The sequence below is a fragment of the Oculina patagonica genome, chromosome 2 (assembly GCF_052425735.1).
Source record: "Oculina patagonica isolate OP01 chromosome 2, crgOcupat, whole genome shotgun sequence".
Taxonomy (NCBI): Eukaryota; Metazoa; Cnidaria; class Anthozoa; order Scleractinia; family Oculinidae; genus Oculina; species Oculina patagonica.
In genome coordinates, this window is record NC_135759.1 from 23,117,404 (window position 1) to 23,135,135 (window position 17,732).

The window sequence follows — 17,732 nt, forward strand, 5'->3', positions numbered from 1 at the left end:
ACAGCTGTTTTGGCAGTAAATTTCAGAATAAACTTTTGTGTAAACTTTTGAGTAAACTTTTTGAGTAAAATTTGTTGAAATATGATTGGTCAATAGAAATCACGTCATTAAAAACATTGTACTCATTAATCATTTATAACTTATGGCTAAAACCGTAAACTGAATAATTATGTATTTTGTTGATCCTTACGAGGCCTTCCCCGTCGTCGTTTCTGGTATTCAGGTATACACTTTAAAAACATGGAAAAGATCATTACAATACATAAAATCTATCATCAAAACATTGAACAACAAAACATAAATAAACTTTATAAATATACCAATCATCATACTTTAAAAATACGCATTTAATACCATCAATATCAATAGTTTCAACCTCTTTTTTAGATTTGATATCAACGATTTTAGAATTATTAACATTAAAACCATAATTTTTAAATTCAGGATTTGGTAATATTATACCAAAATGTCTTTCAATATTGATATATGAATTATAAAAAGATTCAAAAATAAATTTTGTCAGTATGTAATATACAATTGAATCTTGAAGTTTTAAAATTACATTTTTAACATCATTAATAAAAATAGTTTCAGCCTCTTTTCCAGATTCGGTATCAACAACTCCACCGCTATAAGTACAACCGAATTCCGGAAATAACGGATGTAGAAATATTTTAACTCCATCTAACATTATCTGTTCACCTTCTTCAATAAAAGTCATTTTAGGTGATTTTAGATAATCGGTTGTAATTCTTTTTGGTTTTTCATCTCGACTATCAATATGAGTTTGAATTTCATTTGGAATTGTAATTTCATTTAGCAAATCCATTATTATATATTATAAAGAAAATAATTATCTGTTTATACGTTTTTCATGCGTGATATAAAGACAAGTTTATGTAACTTATATTGTATAAGACTAAAAAGTCGTTACGCAGTCATTATACTGCCATCGTTGTTTTGAACAACCAATAATATTTTATTACTGGTTATCCATTTAAACGCACAATATATTTTTTACTGTTTTTTATTGCTTGTTTTTAGTGTTCTTTTTTTTGGCATAATATTTGGTGATTTTATTATATTTTTGTTATCAGGTATATCTTCTTTTTTAACATATTCAAATTTATACTGAATATTATCTTTAGAATAACCGGTTTTACAACAGTTTAACCCTTCGCAGACCATTTTTATGACACCAGCGTTGATACCAAGATATAATTGAGTAGCATACATACTATTAAAATATGAAACTTCATTTGTAATGCAATTAATAGCTTTAACACATTTTTTGTTTTTATGATTGTCTTTTACAAATTTATAATCACGATCTTTTGCTAATTTTTTACAATTCTCTTGATGTGTCAATAGTTGTAGATTGCATAAACGGTTATCAGATTTGACACCATTTATATGATCAATGACTTTACCATCGGGGATAATACCGTTGAAAGCTTCCCAAACAAATCGATGCACTTGATAAGACTTTTGACTTGATTGGCCATATTTTCGAACACAACATGACATATAACCAGTATGCCCCTTACTACCACAACTAATATCTCTTTTAAATATATGAGCAATTTTACCATTTCTACTTGCGCAATATAAATCATATATAGGATGAATTTGAAAATTTTCATTATTAATAGTTATTATTACATCAGCTATTTTTTCCATTTTAATTTTAATATGTGCTAAATCCTTAAGTAGAAAATAGAAAATATTTTTTTCAAACGTCTACTTAAAGATTTAGCACATATTAAAATTAAAATGGAAAAAAATATCTCATATATTAATATGAATGAATTAGATCTAGAAAAATTATCTAAAACTGAACTCATAAAACTAGTATTATCACTAAAAGCAAACCAACCAAGAGTTTACAAACCTAGGCCACCAATCCCAACTCCTCGTAAGAGTGTAAAACAGAGGGTGCAGGATTATGAGGAAAATATCATTCAACCACCTTCTGAATTTAGGGATGATTACAAGCCTATACCAATGCCAAGGACAAAGAAAATAAAACCAATTCCAACACCTAGAACTAATGTCTCAAATGAATTTAATTTCGATGACAGCATTTTTGATTCAACATCCAATGACCAACCTCTATTCAAAATAACTGAAATTGGGAATACGGTTAATAAAAAATTCAATGCTTTCACTAACGAATTTAAAATAAATGTACGCAAAAATTTCATTGGTGATAAAAATGATGTTTTCAGTGTATTTGAAAAAATGGTTGTAATGACAATAAAGAAAAGGCAGTTAAAAGGTAATGATAGATTCAGATTGGTAATTTCAAATGATGAATTAGATCATCCTATCTCAACAAAATTGTTAAAAGTTTCTGATTTCAAGTTAAATCAACTTTCAGATATAATCAATACGTTGGAGTATAAAGAAATAGATTTAGAAAATTGCAAAATAATTATTCAATCTGTTAAAATACCTGCAGGAAAAGGGCGGTTATATTTATCAAAACAAACAGTGAATAGAAAACAATGTATTATTACGATAAAAAATAATGATACATTATGCTTAGCAAGAGCCATTGTAACAGCTTATGCTAATTTACACCCTGAGAATTACACCACAACTCAGTTGAAAGATGGATTCAATAAAAGTCGAAAACTACAACAAATTCAAGCCAAAGAACTTCATAATAATGCTAATGTTGAAATTAATGATTATGGAAATTCTTTAGAAGATGTAAATAGCTTTGCATCACATTTAGATATTGAGATTAACATTATCGATTCTGAGCAGTTCAATGAAATCATATATACATCCAATAATGGTAAAACAGACAAAATTTATTTATACAAAACACGGAATCATTTCGATGTCATAAAATCAATGACAGCTTTTTTAGATGTAGCATATTACTGCCATTCTTGTAAAAAAGCTTATACGAGACGTGATAAACACAAATGCCCCCAAAAATGTCTATCTTGTTTCAAATATTTTCCAGATGGAAATAAATGTAATGGTAAAGACGTTACATGTAATCAATGCAATCGTGTTTTTCATGGTAATACTTGCTTCAAAAACCATACTAGTAACCGATCGAAAAAAGATAGTGATGATTCAGTATGTAGCAGTGTAGCAAAATGTTTAAAATGCAATCAAATCATACTAAAACCATATATTAAACTACATAAATGCGGTTTCAAAATGTGTAATAATTGTAATAAATATTGTGAAAGCAAACATGAATGTTTCATGAAAAAGATAAAAGTTATGGGTGGAAATTGCATCAAAAATAGCAAAAAACCATGCCGATTAAATAAAAACATTCTCAAAAAAGATTATTGCTACTCATGTAAAACGTATAATGAAAAATATTTATTTTTTGATTTCGAATGTACCCAAAACACTGGAATACACGAAGTCAATTTAGCTATCTGTCATGATTTCGATGGTAATGAATTAATCTTCAATGATATTAATAGTTTTTGTAATAAAATCGTCAATGAAAAATATAAAGGATATACACTTTTGGCTCATAATAGCAAAGGGTATGACAGTCATTTTATACTAAAATGGTGTATAGATAATGGTTTCAAACCTTATTGTATTTACAATGGTGCAAAAATTATGATGATGGAAATTTCACAATTAAGAATCAAAATAATCGACAGCTTAAATTTCATTCAACAATCGTTATCATCGTTTCCTAAAACGTTTGGTTTAAACGAGTTGAAAAAAGGATATTTTCCACATTATTTCAACAAAGTTTGTAATCAAAAGTATATAGGAGAGATGCCTTCCAAAAAACATTATGGCTATAATCAAATGAAAACAGAAGATAGACAGAAATTTTTACAATGGTATGACGATCGTGTTAATGAAAATTATGTTTTCGATTTCAAAAAAGAGATAGTTGAATACTGTCGTTCGGATGTTGATATACTGAGGCGATGCATGCTAAAATTTAGACAAGATTTTATAAATGAAGAAAATATTGATCCACTAAAATACATCACAATAGCCGGTGTTTGTATGGCTATCTATAGAGGGAATTATATGCCAAAAAATACCATAGCTGTAGTCGATAACGTTGTTCAAATAGAAAACCATAGTGTAGTCAGTATTGCATGGCTTGATTACATAAGTAAGAAAAATAAAATTAAAATTCAACATGCCTTGGAAGGAGGTGAAAAAGTCATCAAATGTAACAATAACAAATTAAAAGTAGATGGTTTTTGTGCATCTACAAATAGTGTTTTTGAATTCCAAGGTTGCTTCTGGCATGGATGCCCAGATTGCTACAAGGCTGATGTTATCAATAACAAGAATCAAAGTGATATGGGTACTTTGTATAATAAAACACAAGAAAAAAATAATAAAATAACAACTGCTGGTTACAATCTTATTGAAATGTGGGAATGCAAGTTAAAAAATGACAAAAGTTTTCAAAAATATTATAAAAATGATTGGAATAGAGAAGTGGTTACCCCACTAAATCCTAGAGATTCTTTCTTTGGAGGAAGGACTAATGCTTCCAAGCTCTTATACAAATTCAAAGAAGATGAATGTGGAAAATATATTGATTTTTGTTCCCTATATCCTACGGTTCAGTTTTACAAAAAATATCCCATAGGTCATCCTATAAAAATAATAACACCTGATAAATACGACACAAAATGGTATGGTTTAATAAAATGCGAAATTTTGCCTCCACGGGAATTATACCACCCTGTTTTGCCTTATAAAATAAAATGTGAAAAGGCTGAAAAACTCATGTTCCCTCTGTGTATATCATGTGCTAAATCAAAACAAAAAGAAAGATGCCAACATAGTGAAAATGAACGATCATTTATAGGCACATGGACAACCGATGAAGTCAATAAAGCCATTAAAAAAGGCTATAAAATTATAAAAATATATGAGGTTTGGCATTTTGAGAAGTCATCCGATGATCTATTCAAAGGTTATATAAAAAAATTCATGAAGTTAAAACTTGAATCAACAAAATATAATTTTAAAAATAACAATGACGAGATGAATTTCAGAAATAAAGTCAAAAAGAATTTAGATATTGATTTAGGTGAATTAAATGAAAATTCAGGTTTACGAGCCATTGCAAAAATGTGTTTAAACTCACTTTGGGGGAAATTTGGTCAACGAAATAACATGAATCAGTGCAAATACGTAACTGATATAAATGAATTTTACCAAGTAGTTCTAGATGACACAATAGATAATTTAAACATGAATTTCATAAATGAAGAAATGGTGCAAATGAGCTACACTTACAAAGATCAGTTTGTTGATAACAGCTATAATACGAATATATATGTAGCATGTTTTACGACTAGCAGTGCACGGTTAATGTTGTATGAAAAACTTGACTATTTGGATAAACAGGTATTATATTTTGATACAGATAGTATTGTGTATATTGAATCCCAGAATGGTAAGACAATAGAAACAGGCGATATGCTAGGCGATTTAACAGATGAGTTAGGGGGTGAAGCTATAAATAATACATTCGTTTCTGGAGGTCCAAAGAATTACAGTTTCACATATGGAAATAATAAACAGAAATGTGTTATTAAAGGTTTCAGGTTAAACCATGAAAATTCCCAGATACTGAATCACGCAAATATGATTAAAATTGTAAAGAACGAAATCAAAGAACTCACATTAGTAAATGAAAATAAAATAACTAGACAGAATAAACAAATTGTAAACAAATATGAAGAAAAGGTATACACCTTTGGATATGACAAGCGCGCAATAAAACACATATCGGATAGCTGTATAGAAACATATCCTTATGGATATTAAAGACAAACTCATCTGTTTATCCTAGGTTATAATCTTAGGTTTTGATTTTCATTATGTCAACGAGGTTTGTTTTAAACGCACTAAGATGCAAGATTTTTAAAAAAAGAGTATAAGAGATTCATGAAAAAACGCATAAAAATAAAAACATACACTATATATATAGATAAATGACCAACATGAAAATAAACATGGAAAATTTAAAGAAAATATGTTTCAAAGCAGATACATTCAAAAATATGTCTGATGACGCAATAAACACACTGAAGTATATCGTAACATTAAAAGAATTATCAAAACTCGGAGATTGGGTATATGAAAATCTAGACACTTTAGTATATTTAGAAAAAAAACTAAAACAAGATGGACATTGCAAGCCATTAACAAAATTATTAAATGAAGAAAATGAAACAAGTAAATACATATGTAACATTTACAATGATTTAAACAGTGTATTATCCAACCTTGAAAAAGAAAAAATGAATTCAAAAATAACAAAAATCATAATCGTTTTAGAAGATAATTCACAACAGATATTCAGTACAAGAGATTTACCATGATAATAACAACAGCATAAAAACTCGGCTTGTTTAAAAGCACTGTATCCAAAATTTTGAAAAAGAGTATAAGAAGATTTTTTTATTTGAACCAAGGGTTGTTTTAGGGTTGGTTTTTCAGGCTTAGTTTTGAAGGGTTTGAATTTCAGTTTTGGTTCTAATATTTGATTCCAATATTTGAATCCATTTTTGTCCCATATTTTGTATCCAGCACTGGAAGTAGTGATGTACTACATCTCTAAGGCAAATTTGCCTCAGAGTGTAGTACATTACTACTGCGCTCATTTACATGTTTATACAGTATAATTAACAATCCACCAAATACGGTTATTTCTTACATTTTTTAAGAAAGTGGTAACCGACATGTGACACTTGAACAAATTGATTCAAACTAATTACCTCTATACGTTAGAGCGATTTTCGATTGAGTGTCATAAAAATAATCACTCTGACCAATCACAAAAGACGCAAACAATCCAGTGCACCAAACAAAACTCGAAGCAAATACGTGTAGCGGGAGAAAACGTGCGCGGGTGAGTTACGATTGGTTTTGGTTTTTCTTCTGATTAGTTGACAAAGTGGCGGGAGTTTTTTTAAACCATTCACAAAGCGTAGAATCACTTTCGACACTCAAGTGAAAATCGCTCTTTTAGCATAACCCAGTCATTACCCAGTGACCGACTGTGCAATCTGATTGGCTACACTGGCACCCACTGTTAATCGATTGTGGGTTCACGGAGCACACGCGGCATTCAGTGGCGGCACTGAGGCCGAAAAGTATTCAACAAAGTCGACGATAAATCAGTTCGACCGATATTCTATGTTATTCAAGCCACTAAGGTCATGCTTAAACAATTGCTCGCTCTAGGTTTCTGTTGACTTTGATAGGCTTGTTAGTGAGGCTATTGAGCGTTTTTTCCTCGCTACACCGCGATTCTAACCAGGCGGAGATATTGGCGATGATATCGAATTCATTCCTCAGTAGTTTCCCGTTGCGATTTTAACCCAGGCAGTAAAGTGTTGGATTAGGACTGAACAGAAACGTTTTGCTTACTTCGTACTTTTTTTTTACTGGAAAACATAAACACAGTTTTCGTCTCCATTAACTACAAGCATGTGTCCATTATTGGTCACGGCGACAGAAAGAAGACAGTTTTTCTTGCAAAAATGTTGTTCTATTTTGGTTAAAAACTTTCCATCCAGTGTGAAAACTTGAAGTCTGTCGTTCCCAGAATCACACACAATCAGATGATTGAACTTGTCAATAGCGAGTCCAGTAGGAAATTTCAACTGTCCGACATCAGAACCCTTACTACCAATATTATAAAGGAACATTCCTTCCTTGTTAAAAACCTTGACGCAATTAGCCCTGGTATAAGAAACAAAGAATGTGTCCTGGTGATAAACAGCCCAAAAAATTGACTTATCACAGTCTGGAATACTGAAGGACTGAAGCAACTGTTTCTCGTCAGTGGAGATGGCAATGATCTTATTGTTTGGCCAGTCACATGTGACTATGCAATCATCACTTGCAACAGATACGTAACAAGGTTTCTTTACATGTTCATTGTTGATGTATTTGATAAACTGACCACTTTCAGTGAACAAAGAAATCTTGTGCAAAACATCACTTTGAAAAAGTTGATCAACAACAGCACAAATAGCATCATCTTCGTCGCCATCACTGTAGTGGTCTTCACCTCTTACATTATGACCATGATCCTTTTTCACATCAGCATCATCATGGTGATAGTGATAGTCATCACGTTGCCCGCCACCATCAGAAGCACTAGCAGCTGCACCACAACGTTCTGGAACAATGGTAAGGATTTCACTAGACTTTGTGAAGGCCACTGAACAATTCTCTTGTTTGATCTCTTTCAGAAATTTCCCATCAGAGCTAAACAATTGAATTCTCAAATTATCACTGTCTGTCACAGCAATGGTTCCAGTTTTTTCACTCACAGCAATATCTAAAGGACAACTGAACTGTCCTGGTCCCTTGCCACTGGAACCAAATTTAAACAAAAATTGATATTGATGTGGGACTACTTGAACACTCCAGGGACTACCAGTCAGCGGCTGTCCATTAACTTCAATCCCCACTCTGTATTGTCCAACACACTCTGGTGTGTATGTCACTGTGTACTTGCCATCCTTGCTGTCTTCAATTTCTATTTTCAGAGCATCTCCTGTTGGAGTTTGAATGTTAACTTTTATGTGATCATCTCCGTGATAACACTGAATTCCATCTGAATCTCTGGTTACAATCGTAAAACTGGTTTCCGTCTTTTCTTCTATCTCTTTCTCACATTGTCCTTCGACTAGCGACAGTGAAGGATCAGTGTTACTTACAACAACTCGATCGCAAATATCCGCTTTATTTTCTACCACATAATGTACATGTGGTGGTTTATAAATTCCAGGTTTCTTTGCGCTCAAAAGTTCCTCGCAGCGTCCAATGATAACTTGTTTCGTTTGTAAAATTTCAGCATTAATGTTTCTTTCTAACATCCTCTCGCCGTGTTCAACGGAACTTTTCAACTGAGTAACAGCGAACTGAAAGGTTTCCATTTGCGTTGCGTGAGCTTTCAGTTGTGCTTGACTGATTTTATTAAACTTGGTATTCATAGCCAATTTGTGCTCTGTTAGAATTCGAATGCACTCATCCACAGTTTCGGCCATCTTCCGTTCAGCGTCAGATATTTCCGCTTTGTTTTTGGCCATTGACTCGGTTTCCTTCTTCATTAAGTTTTCATAAATAACAACTTCTGCTTTGACTTTCTCTAGAGCATCGGTAATTTGCATCTTTTGTTCGTCTGCGGCTTTCTGCATTTCGACAATGGTGTGTCGATTATGACTCACCACACTGCACTTGTGGCAAATACAAACTTTACATTCTTCACAATAATATTCAAGTGCTTGATCTTCGTGGTATTGCTGTGAACAAATGACGGGTCTGCGTATCAATTCCTCAACATCTTGCGCTTGCAAATTCTCGACCAAGATATTTCGGTGACCTCTTGTGGCCTTCAGGCGTTGATGGGCTTCAAAACAAGCTGTACAAAGAAAGTTCTGGCACACAAAACAGTAGCAAGTTGCGGTGTTGTTTTCATCACAACTGCTACATCTCTGGGCCTCTGTGCTGCCATCTCTCAGAGCAAGGAGATCCACCAACCGATTGAGATGAAAAGATGTGGGAAGGCCATCAAACGTGTCTCCTTCAGGAATTTGGAAGCAAGTCAGACAAACCGGACATTTGATTGTTGTTTGTAGCTGTCTTCTTGCATAATCTGCATGTTTGTCGAGACAGAGCAGACAGAATGAGTGCAAACATGGCAGAGTCTTGGGTTCGTTGACTGTTTCCAAGCACAGTGGACATTCAGCCTCTTTCCTGAGATTTCTAAATAGTTGTTGAACATCCATGGCTGAGCAGAAGGTGGTGGCTCTGTTGAACTCTTGCCAAAAATACACCGTTTAGGTTTCCAGTCTTTCTCAGAAAAGCCGGACGTTTACCTTTTCGGATTAAAAAGATAGGTCCGCAATAAGTACAAGTTCTCTGGTTATTCCCTCCTTGAATTTAAAACAAGGCGTCAAGGCGCCAAACTGCAAACACACTCTTTCAATCAGATATATCCACCCCCAAGGAATCCAATGACAAATCCTGCTCGATGTCTGCCGAAACTACATCCCATCTAGTGTAGCCTGCGTAGCTAGCGGGATTAGCGCGGCGCGAAAAAAAATCGCAGGCGAAGCGTGAGCGGCTTCGTAGCTCATCTCTGCCGTTCCTCATAAAAAAAAGTATCCGCGCTTGGTCGCAAATCCTGCCAGCTACGCAGGCTACATCTAGTGCGGCATCTACCTTTCAGGCAATTCCCGTCTACAATATGTCTTCAGGGCGCCACTCCTGAAGCAAGGGGTGTAGGAAATCTAGACGGGTTCATGCGTGACAGATTATGTACTTATTGACTGAGTGGGAGGGCCGGACGGGAAAATATTTGGCTCGAGGTCAGGACGTACGGACCGAGCGCAGCGAGGTCCGTGCGTCCTGACCGAGAGCCAAATATTTTCCCGTCCGGCCCGACCTAACTCAGTCAATAAGCATTTTATCATATGACCACTGATTTTTTTTTGTTTGTTTTTCTTTCGTGGATACAGATACACCAGATACAGATACAGATACACCACTTTCATAATGGCGGCCAATTTATTTATTCTTTTATATGTATGTTTATTAGCCCTACTGGCCTCGTTTTAGAGTAAAAATTCTTTTGAATTTTTCACATGCTGACGAGGCTAGTAGGGCTAATTAACATACATATAAAAGAATAAATAAATTGGCCGCCATTATGAAAGTGGTGTATACAGACGCGGCGGCCCGTTTCGCGCGCATTTTGAAAAGCCAATGGTAGCTCGTAATTTGTTTGGGAAGCCTGTCAAGTGCATTTGAACTGCGATGTGCGTACAAAGTTTTTGAACTTCTGTTAAGTTGTCAACCAAATCTTCTAGTTTTAGCTCCATTCCAAGAAGATTTAAATCCGACTAAATTCCTCGTACATGATTGCAGTTAGTAGAAATTTCAAAGGAAACGTTTATGAAGGACTACAACAAAGAATTTGCACAACGTTTCGGCTAGTCGTGCTCGTCTCTCAGCGAAGACTGAATTTATCCTGCCACAACTTAGCGACGTTTCTTCTGAGCCGAAATTCACAATTGGTTTGAACGAGAAGATTAATCAATTTTCCACCAAGAAGGATTTTGGATGTTAAAACAGCATTAGATCTTAATCTATGAAACTACGTAAAGACTTGGAAAGGGATTGTACTGGCAGTTCAGGATTTTGCTTCGCTTCGTTTCCCTTCGGCTTCAATTTGTTTTGTTTACCACGGATCGTAGGATTTATGAACGTCTGATGTTGCTGCTAAGTCCTTGAATTCGTTAGTTCCTCGACAATGTTGAGCTCTGCATTACAGTTGATGTCCAAATTGTGCTTAAAATGCTTCGTGAAAACAAGCGGGAAACTGTGTCATAATCACTCGGCAGGTTAGTAGTAAACATGTACTCGCATTTTGTTTGTTGTGATTACGCAGCAGAAAGAAAAATTTGAGTTTACTTCGCATTTACATTTTTCTTCAACGTTTATCATGACTTCAAACCAGGATACGTTTTTCAGGTCTTTGTCCGATTATGTTGTTTTTTGACGGCTTTTATTTCGATTTTATTGTTGTTGTCAGGAATATTTCTTCCTCATTTGCCAAGTTTAATTTAAACATGCCGTCAAACTACAGCGCTTTCTAGATAGTAAAGTTTTAATAAATTAAACATGTTGGACATTCTTTGCTTTTTAAAAAATCTTAACTATCGTTTATCTGAATTCAAAGCTGTAGAATCGACTGGTTCCAATTCCGGCATCTCGCGGCAGTAGCGGGGCCGTACGCTTTTCTAGTAGGGCCGTACGTGTTTTTCCGGCCCTGCTAGAGCGAGGCGTACGGCCCTCATACGGGACTTTTTTTCATATGGTTTTCCAAGGAAATTGCGCGCGGGTCCGTACGGGTCATATGATAATACCAATTAAAACATCTCAGTATTTTACTCTCTATAAGAAGAGAGCCTGGATTCAGTTGAAACGATATATATGAGTCAAGGCAGTGATCATCGTGTAAAAGTCACCGTGACAAAATCGAAATACTAGGGCTTTCCACGCTTCCCTGTTCTTCTTCTCACTTATGTAAATTAGTAATTTTAAATGCACGGCTAGTACGACGACACTTTGTATTGGATAATTTAATTGGATTTGGCCGATATTTCGACTAGTCAACTAGTCTTCTTCAGCTCAGGCCCTTTAGAAGACTAGTTGATTAGTCGAAATATCGGTCAAATCCAATTAAATTGTCCAATACAAAGTGTCGTCGTACTAGCCGTGCATTTAAAATTACTGTTTTATACACCTCGAGTGAGTTCTAGTACATGCATCCCCAAACAGTGAGATCCGGCAAAGAATTGTGCCATAGTCTGCCTAACGTTGTGTGGCCCTCTGCATTTAATCGTCCCACATTATGTAACTTAGATACTATACCTTTGCTATTTTTATTTTTATTGTCCTCGGCATCGAGCCGTCGTAGTTGTTTAAACTCGCAATTTAGGAGTCGCAGTGCCGTGACCACTACGGAATGGTTACATATTAACACTAACACCTTAATCTTTACTTTTGTTTTATGAATAATATTGAAAACGTGTCCTATGATGAAAAGAGAGTGCTTTCAATCCTGTTAAGATACTCGCAAAATTCTTCTAAAAAATGTAGCAGGGGCTTTTTCGGGGATTTAGCTCTATGGCTGAGCGGGAAGTGCCCTGCCACCTTCCGGGATCTTTTATATCAAGTGGACCAGAACATCATCAAGGAACATGGTGTTTAATGGCGATCTTGACTCACTCGCTTACAGGCAGAACTCAAAGTTATTACAAAACGGACAATTGTCATAAACGAGTTGTAACCAATAGCATCTCGACAACTCAGTTTGACTTATGTAAGCTATACAAATATAGAAAATTCTAAGGATATTACTTTTCACGCCGTTAAAACCTGGAGCTCATTACTTATTCGAAGGCTTTGTTCTAATAGCAGGTGTAAAACACCTATACACTAGCTTTACGATAACAGAAGATCGGTTGTTTTAAAATCTACCTTTTTACCGAAAAACGTTTCGTAACAAAAAGACAAAGTCGTTATACGACTTCCGAGCAATAGTTCGAACAACCGAGAAGAATAGAAAGAGCTTATCTTCAGCTTCTGTAAGAGGGCTGAAAATGCAATAAAAGTACAATGTACTAGTTAAGGTAGAAAGAGCAAAACTACTGGTGCCAGAGGCGCAGCAGGTCAATGAAGACAAAAAAGTATCGTGAAGGAAAACTTTCCTCTATTTCCGTAATCATCTCATCCTCGGAGACCGTGGCAGGGGCAGTTAGTGGGGGCGGGGGAAAGGCTATACGGGCGAAACAAAATGGCGAAGAAAAGTTAAGAAGGAAAAGGCTAAGTACGATTGTTTTGATTAGAAAAGGACTCAGCAGATAAGTACGATTGTTTTGATTAGAAAAGGACTCAGCAGATAAGATTCTTTACGACTGAGGGCAGTTTCATTGTTGCAAGTGTTTTTGTTGGCGAGGAGACAAAACAATATCGCCAAAATATGCAAAACCTGATTTTTGAAGTTCGTTCATAAAATTCTCTAAAATATGAAAGAGCCCGCCCCGCAGAGATCTTTACAGTTTTAGGAACTAGGATATGTGTAAACTGACTGCTTAGCTTCTGGTCTGGAACCGGTGCACTTTTGGAGAAATTCAAAGAAACGTCTGATATGTTTTACCCAAAAACCAAAATGGCCGAAAACGCACTTAGTTAATTGGCTGATTAGTCGTTGTAAATATTATGTAAGAAAACGCACGATACATCAATATAAACTAGAATGATGACTTTATATTTGATCCGAGTCTTGCCGGGGCAGAAGTGTTTTAATGGACTAGAGAAACAGCTGTTTGCATTTTTGACATTTCAGAGCATGTTTTGAGTGAAATTAGGTTTGGAGACACCAACAAACGAAGGGTGTTGTTTTGACAACAAAAAGATTGCAACCCCCCTAAATATCTAACTGCGTGAAAAATATGAAGGTGGATCAAAATCTTTAATTTTTCACTTTGCTTCGTTCTAACAGAGACTTGTTCTTAAAATATAATTCTAGCATGCAAAAGTCTCATTTTTAAAGCCATCAACATCTGCATATTGTGTCAACTAAATGCGAGCATCGATGTGGAAAGTCGCTTGTCTAACCTTGCTGTTCTATGCATCCATTATGATATGTGCACCTGGACGCGAAAGTAGGCTGTTGATCTCACTTACACCCCGGAGACACTTTATAACCTCTGATACGTAACGGTGGTAATGGCGTAGCCAGCCTATAGGCTGGTACACTAGGGCATAATATTTTTTCAGCATCATATTTTTAAGTCCTACTTTTAAGATGCATAATAAAACAGTTCAGACTGGAGCTTTTTTCAAGATAAAATGAAAAGCAATATTCACTAGTAACGGATCACATATCTCTACCCTTTCGCGATGAGATGAAGGTTCATCTGGCAAGTAAAACTACGGACCAACGCAAACACGTTAATGATATGTAACGTTAAAGACAAGCTCGTTAATGAAGGAATGAGTGAAAATTATTGCAATCCTCTGTTGTGAAATCTTTGACTTAATGTGATGTCAAAATACAAGAAAAATCACTAAAAAGTAAAAAAAGAAGGCCTTTTCAAGGGTCTTTATCTGAAAAAAAATTTCCCATGGAAGCATACCCCCTGCCAGTTGACCAGGTCTACAGCTCTTTAAAAAGCTGGCTTTGTAACGCCCCTGATAGCATTTCGTACGCACTGGTAAAGTGAATAAAGAGAAAAAATTACTAAACAAAAGTTCAGTCTAAAAATGTTTGGTCCGTTTCAAAAGAAAACGGACCTGCCTGGGCAAAAACCAGGCTACGGGCCTGAGGCAGCCATAGGCGTACGAGGCGGGGGGGCGAGGGGGGCTGCAGCCCCCCAGTGCCGAAATTTTTCGGGCAAAATGCTCAGAATTCGGGCAACAAGCCTAGAGAAAATAAGCCGGCAAATCTCACCATTACGTTAAAAACGAATCACATCAACAGAAAAAGCACTAGTATTGGAAATATACCGAACTTTGTGGTTCAAAAGTCCAAATTTCTCATTCATCTGCTTTCTTTTCCTCTCGCAAGTTGCTATAATCATGTTCGATTATTCTCGCAAATTCTGCGTGACCCCTCAGTTTGATTCAGTTGCAATGACCTTTTCCATAGTTTGAGCGTTTGCGCGCGGTGGATCGAGTCTAAGACCTTGAAACAAAGCTGCAATACGGTTACAAATGCGTTGAAGTTCTCAGGGCTAGCTCAATGTTTTAACCCATTTACCCCTGAATGTTTCACATGCTTTTGTATAAATTTCAAGTGGGGGAAAACAATGTAAATTGGCTCCCAAAAATACTGTAATTTTTGCTGAACTAGAGTGAATAGATAAAATATTTCTAAAAAAAAAGGATTCAGTGCATTAACACCTTCTGGCAACGCCACGAAATAGATTAAACACAACTATTTCAATGCACGTTTTGTTGTCCATTTTACATGCCTCTTTATTCGGCTTTCAACCCACGCCATTTTTTTCGGGCAATAAGGTCTCCGCCCCCCCCCCCCCCCCCCCAGGTCCGAAGGTGCCCGTACGCTTATGGAGGCAGCGGCTGTCCATTAACTTCAACCCCCACTCTATATTGTCCAACACATTCTGGTGTGTATGTCACTGTGTACTTGCCGTCTCTTCTGCCTGTAATTTTTGTTTTTAATTTGTCTCCTGTTGGAGTTTAGATATTTACCTTTATGAGATCATCTCGGTGATAACACTGAATTCCATCTGAATCTCTGGTTACAATCGTAAAACTTGTTTCTGTCTTTTCTTCTACCTCTTTCTCACCTAGTCCTTCAACTAGCGACAGTGAAGGATCCGTGTTACTTAAAACAACTCGATCTAAAATATCCGCTTTATTTTCAACCACGTAACAAACATTCGGTGGTTTATAAACTTCAGGTTTCTCTGTGTTCAAAAGTTCCTCGCAGCGTCCAATTATAACTTGTTTTGTTTGTAAAATTACAGCGTTAATGTTTCTTTCTAAGATCCTCTCGCCTTGTTCAACGGAACTTTTCAACTGAGTAACAGCGAACTGAAAGGTTTCTATTTGCGTCGTGTGAGCTTTAAGCTGTGCTTGACTGATTTCATTAAACTTCGTATTCATATATAGCCAATTTGTGTTCCGTTAAAATTCGAATACACTCGTCCACAGTTTCTGTCATCTTCCTTTGGGCGGCAGACATTTCCGTCTTATTTTTGTCCATTAACTCGGTTTCCTTCTTTATTAAGTTTTCATAAATAACAACTTCTCCTTTGATCTTCTCTAGAGCGTCAGAAATTTGCATCTTTTGTTCGTCTGCGGCTTTCTGCATATCCACCATGGTGTGTCGATTATGACTCACCACACTGCACATTAGACAAACACAAACTTGGCATTCTTCACAATATGGTGATATTCAAGTGCTTGATCTTCGTGGTATTGCTGTGAGCACATGACGGGTCTGCGGATCAATTCTTCAACATCTTGCGCTTGCAAATTCTCCACCAATATATTTCGGTGACCTCTTGTGGCCTTCAGGCGTTGATGGGCTTCAAAACAAGCTGTACAAAGAAAGTTCTGGCACACAAAACAGTAGCAAGTTGCACCGTTGTTTTCATCACAACTGCTACATCTCTGGGCCTCTGCGCTGCCATCTCGAAGAACCAGTAAATCCACCAATCGATTGAGATGAAAAGATGTGGGAAGGCCACCAAACGTGTCTCCTTCAGGAATTTGAAAGCAAGTCAGGCAAACCGGACATTTGTTTGTTGTTTGTAGCTGTCTTCTTGCATAACCTGCATGTTTGTTGAGACAGAGCAGACAGAATGAGTGTAAGCATGGCAGAGTCTTGGGTTCGTTGACTGCTTCTAAGCACAGTGGACATTCAGCCTCTTTCCTGAGATTTCTAAATAGTTGTTGAACATCCATGGTTGAGCAGAAGGCGGTGCCTTTGTTTACCCCTTGCCATGCCAACAATACACTGTTTGCGTTTTCAGGTCTTTCTAGGAAAAGCCGGAAGTTTAAATTGGGCTTAATAAAATAGGTCCGCAACGAGTACATGTACGCTGTAACGCTACGCTGTGAAATGGGATTTGGGTCTCTAGGATTGGGAATCATAAACAAATAAACAATAGAACTGGGACTGGAATTTGGAAAATCGGGAAAACACTGTATAGGCTGGGATTTGGGCAAAATTTTGGCAGGGAAATGGGACTTAAGGGGGGGGGGGGGGGGGAAGGAAAAATGTTCCTCTGCAAACATTTTTTTTTTTAGTTTCTGCAAATCTGCAAACATTTTTTTCGAAATGCAAACTATGTTTTGTTATAATATCTTGTTGCAAACAATTTATTTTGTCTTTCTAGTACCCTGCAAACAATTTTTTCCAATATTTTTATACCCCCCCCCCCCCCCCCCCCCCCTTCCATAAAAATAATGCTCGTTCCCTTAATACCCACTTTAGGACCCTCTCTGGACGCCACTCAGGTACGGCTGTAAGGATTCTAGACGGTTTAAGGGGGGACTTAACGTAAATTTGAGTGAAAGTTATAGTAATTTATAAAAGATATAAAAGAAAAAAATATTTTTGGAACACCAACAGACAACCCCATGCAAGAGCACTCCTGGTTGTCAGGGGGACTGTTTGGTGTCCGTCTATCAATTGT

General features: G+C 36.1%; 3 protein-coding genes and 1 pseudogene across 4 annotated transcripts in view; 1 reads left to right on the forward strand and 3 right to left on the reverse strand.

Moving 5' to 3' along the window:
- LOC144643604 (E3 ubiquitin-protein ligase TRIM45-like) overlaps positions 1–17,732 on the reverse strand; it is a 53,070-nt gene that overhangs the window by 24,124 nt on the left and 11,214 nt on the right. The window contains exon 2 of one of the 2 annotated variants that reach the window (XR_013568940.1): positions 7,231–7,330. The exons of the other annotated variant lie outside the window; for it this stretch is intronic. The gene's annotated coding sequence lies outside the window, so the exon portion shown is untranslated. Of the gene's footprint in view, positions 1–7,230; positions 7,331–17,732 lie in introns of those variants that run through there. 2 annotated transcript variants of the gene reach the window in all.
- LOC144642223 (polycystin-2-like protein 2) overlaps positions 1–17,732 on the forward strand; it is a 37,344-nt gene that overhangs the window by 15,132 nt on the left and 4,480 nt on the right. The window lies entirely within an intron of this gene.
- On the reverse strand, positions 7,290–9,796 carry LOC144643606 (E3 ubiquitin-protein ligase TRIM45-like). Its single transcript, XM_078502909.1, has one exon. The coding sequence runs from the start codon at positions 9,777–9,779 to the stop codon at positions 7,422–7,424; it is 2,358 nt and encodes a 785-aa protein (XP_078359035.1). The 5' UTR covers positions 9,780–9,796; the 3' UTR covers positions 7,290–7,421.
- Positions 15,646–17,247, reverse strand: LOC144641865 (E3 ubiquitin-protein ligase TRIM71-like; annotated as a pseudogene).